Source organism: Catharus ustulatus, chromosome 2 (genome assembly GCF_009819885.2).
Source record: "Catharus ustulatus isolate bCatUst1 chromosome 2, bCatUst1.pri.v2, whole genome shotgun sequence".
Taxonomy (NCBI): Eukaryota; Metazoa; Chordata; class Aves; order Passeriformes; family Turdidae; genus Catharus; species Catharus ustulatus.
Genome location: NC_046222.1, coordinates 39,256,031 through 39,269,012, shown reverse-complemented (window position 1 = coordinate 39,269,012; position 12,982 = coordinate 39,256,031). Strand labels below are relative to the sequence as shown.

Here is a 12,982-nt window from a genome sequence, read left to right as displayed (position 1 = left end):
TAAAACCCATTTTTTATGAGAGAAAAGAAAGTTGGCATCTATTACAAAATATTTCTGCATTTCCTTTTTTAAGCTATTTTTCAGGGGATAAAGGAAAGTTCTATTTCTCCATACTTAAAAAAAAGAGGTTTCTCTAAGTATTCAGCATTTTTCAGCTTATACACTCCTGGAGGCACCAGTCTTTCCTCACTGATATCAGAAGGAATCAAAGATGATCACACCTGTACCTCAGGCAGTTGAGTTATGGGTGTCAAGTTACGTGTGGGCAGATGTCAGCCAAACCCTCGCAATGACTCCCCTGCAACCAGTGCCCAGGACCACAGTTCAGTATCTGCCCTGCTTTCACCAGGCAAACAGCACAAATCCTCTGTCCTGCAGCCTGGGATTTGCTGAAGTCATCAGAACTTCACTGGCTGTCCACCTGGCTCTTCATATCCCAGGGAACACCACAGATGCAGAGAACTAACAGATGTCCTCAAACTTTCTTTTTTGGGATAGTGTAGTGTTTTCATTAATAAAGGTTGGAATTTTGGTAATCTAAATAGTAAGCAGAAGAGTTAATTATGGAGCTTTGCCCATGGGCAGGAAAACATCTGGCATAACATTCTCTAGGAAAAATCCTGTTTTCTCAGCAGCCTGTTTTACTGAGCTGGTATTCAAGCAAGCCAGTGGGAATTTCCAAAAAGAAACTGGATCACAGTCTACACAGAGCCCCATAGCTATAGAGACAAGTATTTATAGGGCTTATAAACAGACACCCCATGTGCCTGTGCTGAGATGGGTTAAGCAGTACATTTTCTGTTGACTTCACTGGCACCTCTGCCTACAAAATGAGAAGGGCAGCACTTTATTGTCCAAGAATATCCCCCTTTATGGCTGTGACATGCACCTGAACACTCGCCAAGCTTTCCTGGTGGGCACTGGCAGATGAACGGTCTCCGGTTGGCTTCATACCCCACACATTGCATGTCCCCTGGACATGGCTTCTCCAGACACGGATCGTTGGACCCTGGGCAGAGCCCTCCTGCAAGAAGTTAAAATACTGTCAGGGATCCACAGTGTAAAGCATGATCTGTTGCAATAAAAGAGTAACAAAAGACAATTATTGATCGCACACTTCAGTACAAGCAAAAAATAGTGTAATATTAATAACAACAAAAAAGCCCAAACAAACCTTCACAGAAAGGAACAGCTTTTGGACAGGTACTCAGCAGAGCTGCAAGAGTTCTTTTCCAAAGACTGCCTTAAACACCATGGGAACATATTATAAAAATGAACAATTATGAGCAGTAACTGGTTTATAAATGGTGTGATAACTCTCAGGCTATTCATTTTCCCACAAAGCTTTCTGCAGAGGGCCTTTACAGATATGAGGAAAAAATTTGCTTGAAGATATGCACTCCTTTTCCCCCAGCACACCCATGAGAAGCAAATTTTAGGAGGCAGAAATGGTCGCAGCACCAAGCCTGCCAGAGTTCAAGAAGCATTTGGACAATGTTCTCACCACATGATGTGATTCTTGGTGGTCCTGTGCAGGGCCAGCAGTTGGACTTCGATGATCCTTGTGAGTCCCTTCCAATTTAGGATATTCTGTGATTCTAAGTCATACTTGGGCTACAGTGACACCTGGATTTTTCATTTCATACTACACAGGGCATGCTGTCAGCTTGATCATAAGCACAGGCAAAACTGCCCTCCCCCTATGTTCCTCCTGATATTTCTGAGATCTCACATCCTATCCAGCTTGCCTAGGCTACCAAAACCTGTCCTCCTTTTCTCTAATCTGCAGGGACACAACTATACTGACTTTTAAATTTGCTTAAAATACTTGAGCAACACAATTATAGGTAGGTTTTTCAAACCGCTCCTAAATTCTTTACATCTATCAAGATGAGCATGTCAAGGACTTAGTATTTAAAGCCTGTCATTGTCAAAAGATTTTTTTGCATTTCATGGAGTTTGGCTAAAACTTCAATGTAACTTCTGAAAGTATCTAAATAAATCTGTTTTGATTGCCCTGATCTTAAAAGACTTGCACACATTGTCCATAATAATGCAAAACATTATACAACTGTTGCTGTATAATATATGAATTGTGAGCAATATGGGACTTCCACAGCAGCTAGCGTCTTCTTTGTTGCAGTAAGGTACTTGGGAGATGCAAGATCAGTTCCTACATTTGGGCCTCTAAGTATGGCTGTAATAAAGTCTTATCAAAGTAGACTTCAAGTGCAGGAAAAAAGGCACTCCTGCCCTTCCTTTTGTTGATTTGCAGCCCCAGCATGAAATGAGGGAAAGGCAGTTGCTGGGAATGGACAGACACCTTTTTTTTGTTTATCAAGTTAATTTATTTAAGACATGCAGGTAATGAATTTAATGATAAAAACCTACTCGTTGCTTTCTGAATATTGGCAGTTCTTGTATATTGCAGGATCCATATGGTAGTATCCTCATCATATTCAAAAACTAGTTTACTTTTGAGCACATCGTTTTATTTACAGTTTATAAAGGAAGGAATCAACCTGTCATGGAGTACATCTCCAAAAGTAATGAAAGAAAGAATCTTACTGCTCTCACACTTTTGTACAAGCCAAGCAGGGCTCATAGTAAGCACAGCTGAAATTACCTGACACTCTGAGTATTTTCTGGGAAAAGAAAAATTACTACTGTAGCTTTCAAAGTGGACATGGGCTGACTACAAATATGGCAATTACTGTAAATGTCTTCCTTGATGTACAGCACAGTCAATTTAATGTTTAACATCCTCCCCTCCTCTATCAAACATTTGTTTGAGAGGTCTATGGAGTGAAAGATTTACAGTACTGCCTGTAGCTCTGTTAGAAAATGATGCATGGCAATCTTTACTAATCACATTAGTAGGTAACATTAGCAGGAATAAAAGCTGCAATACACAGTCACACTTCAGACCTTATAGAATCAAGAAAAAACTGTCACAGGGTTCTGGACTACATATTTATATTCTATTTAGATCTGTAGAATTTAACAGAAACTATGATGTTTTCTATACTTTGGTTTGGTTGGCTTTTTTTAGAATAAAACTCCTCATTTCTTAGACTTCAATGGCAAGTAACAATTATTTCTGAAATTATATCGGGTTGTTAAAAATTCTACAGGCTGCTTTGCATTTCCACCTTGGTTGTTTTAGCTATTTTAACTCATGTGACAAATACACAGCATTCTGGTGTCTGTTTTCTATCTGTTCTTTGAACAAACTTAAACTTTTGGTGAGGATGCAATTCAAGTGTGCCTCTGTGTAGCTGACAGACGTGCCACTTGGACTAAAGCCTCACAGCTCACCACTGTGCAGCAGAAAGAGGCACTGAGATTTCCAAATGTGGCTCTGGAAATTTTCACATCCCCTAACCTATGACTGTATCTTTGACATGAAGCAATAAAGGAACAGCTTACTTTGCTATCCATCTCTGCCAGGTTTTTTTTATCTGATTGAAACTCTGATTTGTACTTTGGAGCCATCCTTCCGCATTCAAAAAATATATGGAAAAGATCTAATGTACTCCGTGCAACAGTGGAGATAACTGTTTATCCTGAACAGCCAGGAACACTCCTTCTGCCAAACTACAAGGAAACCAACTTTTTATTCATCCTGCGGCAGCAGCATTTCATGGCTGTCACAAAACTTTAAAATATTCAGACTTGCGAGAAGTGCTTTATGCGTGTCTGTATGGTTATAAGTACATAAGCTACAAATCGGCATTATTGCATTGCCCCAGCTAACATGCATTTTCAGGCTGATTTCACAACCATGTGGAGCAAAATTGCAAAATTGTTCAAGGTTATGTTGTCCACATCAAAGATTTACAGCCTGAGTTTAAATAAAATTATTCCAATGTTGCATTTCCACTCCAAAGAGCAGTCTATTTTCCATCCAATAAACGATTAAAGAAATATAGGTTCAAATTGATCTTTTATTTTTTTTTTTCTAGGCAGGTCCAGACAATCCACAGCATCATTCTCTTGAAACTCACATTAGTATTAATAAAACTGTTCTCTACAAGGTATCACAGAAACACACCAGCTAGCATCAACCAGTGCGTGGCAGGAGAAGGTGGAATAGACCCACTTGATTTTGACAGATCATCTTCAGTTTGATTCTCTAAAAGAAGATAAAAGTATTTCTATCTTCTAACCAATATACCGAGGAAGAAAACACTGTTCCATTGCAAGATGAGAGATTTAATTCCTATTCCTTCAAAATAGGAGCACTTCTAGGATTGTAAATATATTTTGAAAATTGAGTGCTTCAACAATTTTAACTTGAGCCTGTTATATTAGGTAGTTTTCTATCAGCCCAGTCTCCTGAATCTGTTTTAGTATTAAAAAGACTGTTTTTCTCACTTGTAGAAAAAAAGCTTGAAAGGAGGAGATTCCTGAAAGCCAGAGTTGCAGGAAGCCTGTAAAGCAAACTCCAAACTGCTACCTCAAATAATAATTAGTTTACTGTGGACAGAAGACTGGCAACTCATGAGCTGCAATCTGCTTATATTTTTGGAGCACAGTAGGCAGTGATTATTCCATGCATGTCAGTGCAGACATCACAGAATTGTTTCTGCACAAGCCAGATACGGGTTTCAGTTGGCTCAGGTGCCCCTGGAAAACTTTGTTTCACACGGAATGTCCCAGTGAAACAGACCCTCTCCAAGTTTTTAATGACAAGACATTTCACCCCCTCCTTAATCCCAGATTCCATTAGGACTCCTCAAGTGACAGACAGCAATTCCCACTTGCCCTGGTTCCACAGTAATGACCCCCACTTCTCACTGCAGCTCTCCCACTTTTTATACGATGAGCTTGTGCATGCTCAGCATAGGCTTTACTGCTGGAGATAGTCACAGGGAGAAAACTTTCCATGGACAAAGGTGACATTAAACAGACTACAGCCAGATCTAACAAAGGTATCTGCAGTTCTTTGTTCCCAACCACAGATCTTTTTCTCCAATTTTCCTTGCCAGGAGACTTCCAGGTTCATTAATACGCATGTGTGTGCTTCCTGAAAATTGAAACACTAAGAACCTGGTTGCTGATGCCCAGTCCTTCAAAGCATCCAAACAATATCTTTTAGATGTAGTGTGTGCTCTGTGGAGCTGAGGCCAAAAATCAACTCTGAAGAATAGGTCCTGTATTAACAGCAGATCCTCAGAGTTTATGATTTCCTTCTATCACAGCATTCACAAAATACTGGAAGTGGCTTCATAAAGTCTGAATTGTCTTGCTCATGAGAAAGTGGTCCAAGACTGCTGTTCTCTTGATCAAATGACATGGACGTGTCTGCACTTTTACTGAACACTCCTGGGTCTATTAGAAAAATTTTTTCAAACTATTAGGCCAGAACCATATTAAACACTTGAAATGGAATTCATCTAACTTTAGGGCATGATTCATCTAACTGATTTTAGACATCTAGGGAGAGATGTATCACATTATTAAAAATACCTCATTCATCCCACTGTCTGCAAATGGGGCCTGGAGTGACCTGCACAGATGTAGATACATGCCCATATTTGTCAAGGTTATTTCAATCTATCCCTCTCCTGTGAACATGCTAATATACCATCACTTTTGTAAGATTATAATACAGAACAACTTTAAGAGCAAAGTAGTCCTAACAAAACCTGCTCTGCCCTTGGACCTTTGTCTCAACACAGAAGAATTATTTTGCATCATGAAAAAAATAAGGAATAGATTTTTGCCTCTGAAAAATGAGAATGCCATGAGAACTATTTTACAGGAATATATTTATTCCATTCGTCCTACTTTTATTTTCCCCAGCACAGACAGATGTTTGCATACCTCGTGCCATGTGATGGGAGGTTGGTAATCACATAGCCCCTCTGGTCATGCTGACACAAACCCCAGTTTGTGACAGTATTTTTCATACAAACACAAACAGATGAGCCAAAAATCTAAGGGGACAGTCTGTTATTGGAAAACTCTTTAGTTCAATTTTATTGATTTAAAAGCTAAGACTGATGCATGTGAACTTTTGAACTTATCATTCTAGAGCTGAGCTGCTGAACCTCCAAAGTTCACCCACTGCCTACTTTACAGTCTCCCTGCATTTTCACATTAGATAACTCTGTTTGCTCACAAAGGTAATCTAGGTAAGTTATGCACAGCTGGCATGCATAAATTGTGCATATCTGTGACATCTGCCAGTGGGAAAAACACTCCAAGTATGATACATATTTCAAGAATGAGTGAATTAGCTCAATCTCAAGCTTTCTGGGCTGTAATTGAATCAGATCTCTGGAAACATATGAAATATTTTAATGGATTTTTCATAATTCAAGGTATTAATATTTACTGGATGTGGAACTCTTTTAGCAACAAGGGAAGTGTAATACTTTTATTATACTGCTAATATCTTGCTTATGCTATCTCATTAAACAAGCCAACATACATTTGTGTACTTTTTCCTGAATTGCTGCATTTGTGCACTTAGTTATAAGAACTGCTGATGGATGAAGTATTTGCATTTTTCTAACTCTTTTACTCTAGTCTTTAGCTATCATGAAAGCAAAACAAACCACACATTCTCTAACTATTTTATTCTTGTAAGTCTGTGTTATCTCCTATGTGAGAAAACGTGTTTACCTAAACACCAAAAATATTTTCTGTAGCTTCTTTAATTAAAAACAATAGAAGGGGATGAAGCATTAACTAATGAGGAGAAGGTGTAAAGCATGAATTTTTGCCTTCCACCAAGGTGTATTATTTCTGTGCAATTAATAGACACCAAGGTGTTCACCTCTTTGGCAGCCATACTTAACTCAGCAGCTCTGGACTTTTTTTACTACAGGTAGTATGCCAGGTTGGATGTGCTCAGCCCCACCCCATATTGTGTGGATCCCCCATGGGACACCTGCACCTTGTGGCTCCAAAGTGAGTAGTGGGAGCCCCTCCAGCTTTTCAGCAGGACCAGGACAAGCTGCCTGCTGGAAGTGGTCCCACACAGCAGTCTTCAAGGCCATGATAAATGGCCCAGAGGCTGGGGACCACAGTCGCTCTCAGAACCACACTGCCTTTCCAGCAGCCTGCCATCCATTTTGAGGATTGACTGGTACATGACAGAAGAATCTGGAAATCGCTGTCCCAGCTGAATTTCTGTGCTTCCACTGCAAACTTGCTGTGCCAGGAGAGCTACTGGGTCAGAACTGTGCTGCACTGCAAAGTCCCTTTTTTGGAGTTAAGCTACGGGATTATGAGGCAGAGGGAATAATACATCATTATTGACTTTAATAGGTAGTGAAATGAAATGATAAACAGTGAAAATTTTGGCTGCCAGAAAACCAATTTCTGACTGTGAGGACTATCACTATCCCCATGGAGATGAGGATTTGTGATTTCTTGACTCAAAAGTGAGACTGAGTTATAACTTAGAGAATATAAAAAAGTTTGGCAGACAGTGTTCCCGCACTGGCTCCTGGACCTGACTGGAGAATATTGCAGCATTGTCCCTTTTAAATCTGTGAAAATCCTTTACTTCAGAGCCTTTCATGTGAAACAAAATGCTGACTATTGTTATAATAGATATGTCTATTTGAAACTTATAAGACACTTACTTAAAAAGTGGACAGATAGTCTGCTCTTGAATATACCTCAGAGAATCATGGTATTTTTTTCAGAATTGCACTTCTATGACATTATTATCCATGTGCCACAGGAAGAAAAATTATTTCTGGTTAAATTTTAACCAATTCATGCCTATTTTCATCCCCACCAAGGTCAGTGGTAAAACAAGAAGCACTGTTGACTGCTGCAGAAACAAAGGTTGGTTACTGAGGGATATGGCTGCTGAATTCTTGTACTGCTCTGTGTGTGCACGTGTGCCGAAGATGAGGCAGACTTAGATGTATTGATTTTACAGCAGCTTTTTTCTCTGCTCTTAAATGAAGTGGAATGAGGAGCAAATAGTCTGGCAAACAAAAGAAACAGAGCCAGTATTATAACTGCCTGAGGTTTTAAAATCCAAGTGCAGAATCATACAGAAGATTGGCTCGCAAGTCTATTTGTCACATGCCCAAGTGAAATCTCTGCCAAAATGTGGAGCAGCTGAAACATACCCTGTCCCCTATTGTAGCATTAAAGGTCAGGAAAAATGCTTGCTAATAAAATACTTCATTGGTTTCAGTGGCTCTCTGCAACAACAGGACTGGAAAAGGCCTTTCCACCTGCCTGGCTTAGGTCAGGTGTGCTTTTCCTTGGAGACTGCTGGTGCATTGGCTGGAGACCAGGCTGCTCTGCTGCGGCCACAGTCCAGATTTATTCCAGTGGAGGCACCAACTGATTGGGAAACTACATCCCTCCCCCTCCTCATCCTTTCCCTCCCACTCCCTCCCCTCCCCTGGAAGCTGGCTGATGGCTCTGATTGCAGAGCCTTCAGGAAAGCAGTCTTTGTCATAAAAGGCCAAAGTTCATAAACTTCCATTTACATCAGTAAACACGAACAATTCTTCCCGAGCCTGAGAAATCAATTCCCACAACGCATCAGCCAGTCGTGCTTTAGTGGACTGAATTGAAATGCCCCTTCTAATCTGCATCAGAGGAATAAAATGGATCCTATCGCATAATGTGCAGCAATGGGAGGGGAAGAGGGAGTAGTACTCACCATTGCACATGCAGCGCACATTCCTGTAAAAGCGGGGACACACAAAACTAATTCGTGCCGTGCTGTAAGTCATCAGGGAATGCGAATCAATGGACAGGCTTTGCTCACAGTGCTGTTCCTGACAATTCAGTCCGGAGCAATTCTTCTCCAGGATAGCAGAAATACGAATCACATTTTCCAAGTGTCTTCTCGCATTGGTAAGCTTCTGAATCAAATAGGCAGGCTTATAGAAGCCACCGCTGTGCATCTGAACCGCAAACAGCATGTCGAGCTGGCTGCTGCCCGCCACGGGCTGAATGCTGATGATGTGCAGGCTGTCCTGTTTCTGGGAGAGCACCGCGTTGCGCAGGGTGCGCCGGAACCCGTGCATGTGGAGACCCACGAAGTCCTCCGGGGACACGTTCTCGAAGCGGATGGTGACCGTGTTCTGCAGCATTTCTTGCAGCAGCTGCTCCACGTGGACCACGACGTCGATGGGCACCTGGAAGCGGCCATCGCTCACCGAGACATTCAGGACGTACTTGCCGTTATCCAGCCCTCCGAGGGCAATGATCTTCCCGTCGTGGCTGTTGACCTTGAACAGACTTTTCTGCTCTGATTTTAGCGTGTAGGTGAGGACATCATACACGTCCTGATCTGTGGCATGAATTTTCCCAATGACTCCCCCAGGAAAATCATCTTCCATGGTGACAATGAAAATCTCCAGTGGAATGGCGGTTGGTTTGTGAATGCTCTCTTCAATAACCCTCACCTGAACATAGGTATGGGAAACCTGCTGAGGCTTTCCAGAGTCCTTTGCCTAATGTAATTTGGAAAAAATAAAAAACAAAAATAAAAACACACATAGAACACAGCCTGCAACCATAACTTCTTGCGATGTATATTCTCACAGCATCAGTAATTCTGAAAAGAAATTCCTGAAAGAACGCTGAAATGCATTTGCAAATACATATGTAAAGAAGTGTCTCAGCCATTTATAGCAGTGGAACTTACAAACTCTTTAGGGAAGCACAGACCTCTAAGAGGATTGCAGAGAGAAATGTGTCAGCAGAATGTCTCATTACTCAAACTTAAATGTTCCCAGGATCCCGCAGTCATCACTTGTCACCTTAACAACGAAGAATATACCAACAATGAGGTATATTCTGCACTAAACACAGTTTGGGCTCACTTCTACCATGGAGAACAGGCTGAATTTCAGTGAAATATCAGCTTTCTGCATTGCCTGGTGTGCTCCAAAGCATTTCAGGCCCTGGTTAGCTTGTGTGAATGTGAGGGAGTTCAGATTTTTTCTACAGTATTCTGTAGTTCTTTACCTGAAGCAATCAAGAAACATTCTTGACATAAATAAAATTTATCATCCTCCAAAAATGAAATAGGTGCTTGTGCTGTTACTGATGATAAAATATGAGAGTAGCACGGCACTTGGACCGATTACTGGATGACCCAGAGCAATATTATAGCATCCTTTGCAGTTTTTTTGTAGAAAGCAAAAGAGTAAGAATGACAAAAAACCCAAGGCCATCTTGACAGAAAGGTGTGCAAACTTGAATCAGTGTCCTTTCCTACAACAAGAAAAATGCTTTATTGCAGTCCCTATTACAATAAACTGCTCCACACATCTATTTGCTTCATAGAAGAACAGAAGACTAAACTGCCACTAGGCAGAGATGTAGGACATGTTCAATGATCTTTGTATTTGGACACAGGAAGGTGAAGGAAAAAATGGCAGGATGACAACAGCAATAAGGACACTACTAGGAGCAGATAGTAACTCTAAGACACACTAAAATTCATTCATCTTCACTCCTAAAAGAGCTGGGTGGAGTATTTAAAATATTTTATACGTATGTGCAGGCAAATACCCATGTACATGCAAAAGAGGTTATATCTCATCCCTCTTTCTATTTTAACATTAATTCTTAATAAACGTAATACAGAGGAGAAACCTGATAGTGGAAAAGAGAAAGCAGCATTCTGGCACATATGGATGAAAAAGACACACTTCTATGGTCTATACACAACAGGAAACTATAAAGTATGTTTTCCCTGAAGAAATCCCTGGAAAAAATAATACTGGGAGGAATCATGTCTCCACAACCCTACAGCACGGTTTCCTGATCATGTTGGTGCATCTCAGACATGGTGGTCTAACATTTCATTTATATGAAATATATGGATCCCTAAAGCTAGAGAATGCTGCTCAAATTTAACTCTCATACCCAGTTTTGACTGCACTAGAACTCTGGCTAGTGAATTACCCTGAAAGCAAGATATTTTATGATTAAGGCATGGCAAGAAAGGTAATGATTTTTTATTTCCCTACAAGGCTAAAAAATAGGTTTCAAGGATATTAAATGGCAGACTAGTAAAACTTTGATTTGAACTGTTAATTAGCATCAGAGCTTATATTTTGTGAATCGTAACCAACAATTGCATCTAAGGATGATGCTACTGCTGTGAACATCATTAAATGTGCTTTTAAAGGAACAGACAGGCTGTGTTTAGAGAGATCAACCTCAGCAAAGGAAGTGGAGGAATAAAGAATTTCAGATGCAGCTTATGGGGACCATGACTCATTTCAGTGAAGAGGTTCATTCCCTCGACTTGCATTTTTACTGAACCCTAATACAACTTCTCTGGCAGACCTGAGAAATGTGGACAAATTACTTTTGGATTTACAGGTTTTGGCAATCAAAATTACCCTGGTAACAAAGCTTCTCAATGATTACTCTAAAGCTAAGTTTGAGCTGGACTTCTATGGCATGTCTTACTTTGACATTCTTTAAAAGCTAAGTTGACCTTGGAAATGTGATTTCATGAATTCTTGGAAGGCTTCCAAAAATTTATGATTAAATTTATGACTTAAAAGCCAAAATGATTTTCATTCCTAGAGCAGTATTTTGCAGTCACTTGTTCTGGGGTGTATTTATATGTATATAATGCATTTTTTCTCATTTTCCTTCCTTAGTTACAGAAAAAAAAGATGAAAATCTTAAACCATAACGGTCGCTGCTCAGAAAATTCATTTCATGCCAAGGAAATTGGAAAGGTGGCTGGCTACCTATTTATATTTATATTTATACGAAACTAGGTTTAAGAACATCAAAGAAAATATTCTGCATTGTGCATTTGCAAACTGGAATGTGTGGTATTTACTCATAGGATACAGTCCATTAGAAACAACCCATATAGGCAAAGTACAGGTTACCTACCATTAAGAGATTTTTTTGTTTCAGTGTAGATGTAAAAATCAAGCCTTACCTGCACGCAGAGCACATACTCAGTCGAGACCATGTGCTTGAAGATGACTGCAGATCTCAAAACGCCATGAGGGTCCAGTGTAAACTCCTCCTCTTCATTGCCAGTGAGGATGGTGAAGGTAAAAGGGGGGCCATTGTGAAAAGAGTCTTTGTCTGTCACTACCAGCTGCAAAATGCTTGTGCCCACTGGTTTATTTTCCTTTACACATATACACAGCGTATAAAGAAAAGGATTAAAATGATACATATTGCAATCATAAAATACCACATTTTTCTATTGAGAATATTCAGCTGAATGCTCTTTGCCCAAGCTGGCATTTCCCAAGCTGCATTTTGTTGACACTGCTTATGCCCCGTGGACCAGTGGCAGAGATTAAGGTACCCACCACACCTCCAGGGCCTGCTGGGCTGTCTCTGACACTCTTTCTGATCAGGACTGACTAAAAGTCAAGACTCACACCCAGAGCAAGGTGTAAAGAAGGGCGAACTTATCCCAGAGCAGACATTTTGAGGCTGGAGTACCTGGTGCAGCAGGGATCAATGTTAAAATGCGTGACAGATGCTGTGGTTAAGGAGCCTCAGCAAACAGAAACTTACCAAAAGACTCAAGAAAGATTTGTTTATACTTTTCCTTACATAAGATTACTTGATACATGTTTTGCAGATAGATCATCAAAAGGTACTTAACCGAAACCAAATGCCCACGCATTTTAAAAGTCAGAGAAGTTTTTGATGTGCAGGATAAACTTACTTGAATTACAGCTGTGTAGTTAGCTGGAGTAAACACAGGGCTGTTATCATTCACATCAGAAATATCCACATTGACTGTCACAGACGAAGACAAAGGAGGGGTACCACTGTCTCTTGCCTGGACAACTAATGAATAACCAGATATCTGCAAAAAGGAGAAAACATTAAATCATTCTGATGATTTAATGGTCCCAAATTTTAACCTTTAATTCTTTAACATTGAAGAATGTTCTTTACATTCAATGCACCACCTTCCATATTCTAAGGAAAGCTGTTTGGCCTCATCACCTTCCTGCCCTTAGTGTAACATTACCCTGTTCAT

General features: G+C 40.3%; 1 protein-coding gene across 11 annotated transcripts in view; it reads right to left on the bottom strand.

Annotated features, from left to right (window-relative positions):
• Window positions 1-12,982, bottom strand: part of FAT3 (FAT atypical cadherin 3) — a 404,304-nt gene that overhangs the window by 35,457 nt on the left and 355,865 nt on the right. For 10 of the 11 annotated variants that reach the window (XM_033052632.1, XM_033052633.2, XM_033052640.1 and 7 more), the window contains 4 exons: window positions 12,662-12,805; window positions 11,912-12,109; window positions 8,648-9,446; window positions 890-1,024 (listed from right to left, as the gene is read on the bottom strand). In XM_033052632.1, the coding sequence (XP_032908523.1) occupies window positions 890-1,024; window positions 8,648-9,446; window positions 11,912-12,109; window positions 12,662-12,805 (1,276 nt within the window). Of the gene's footprint in view, window positions 1-889; window positions 1,025-8,647; window positions 9,447-11,911; window positions 12,110-12,661; window positions 12,806-12,982 lie in introns of those variants that run through there. The other variant, XR_004417100.1, reaches the window with a different exon arrangement.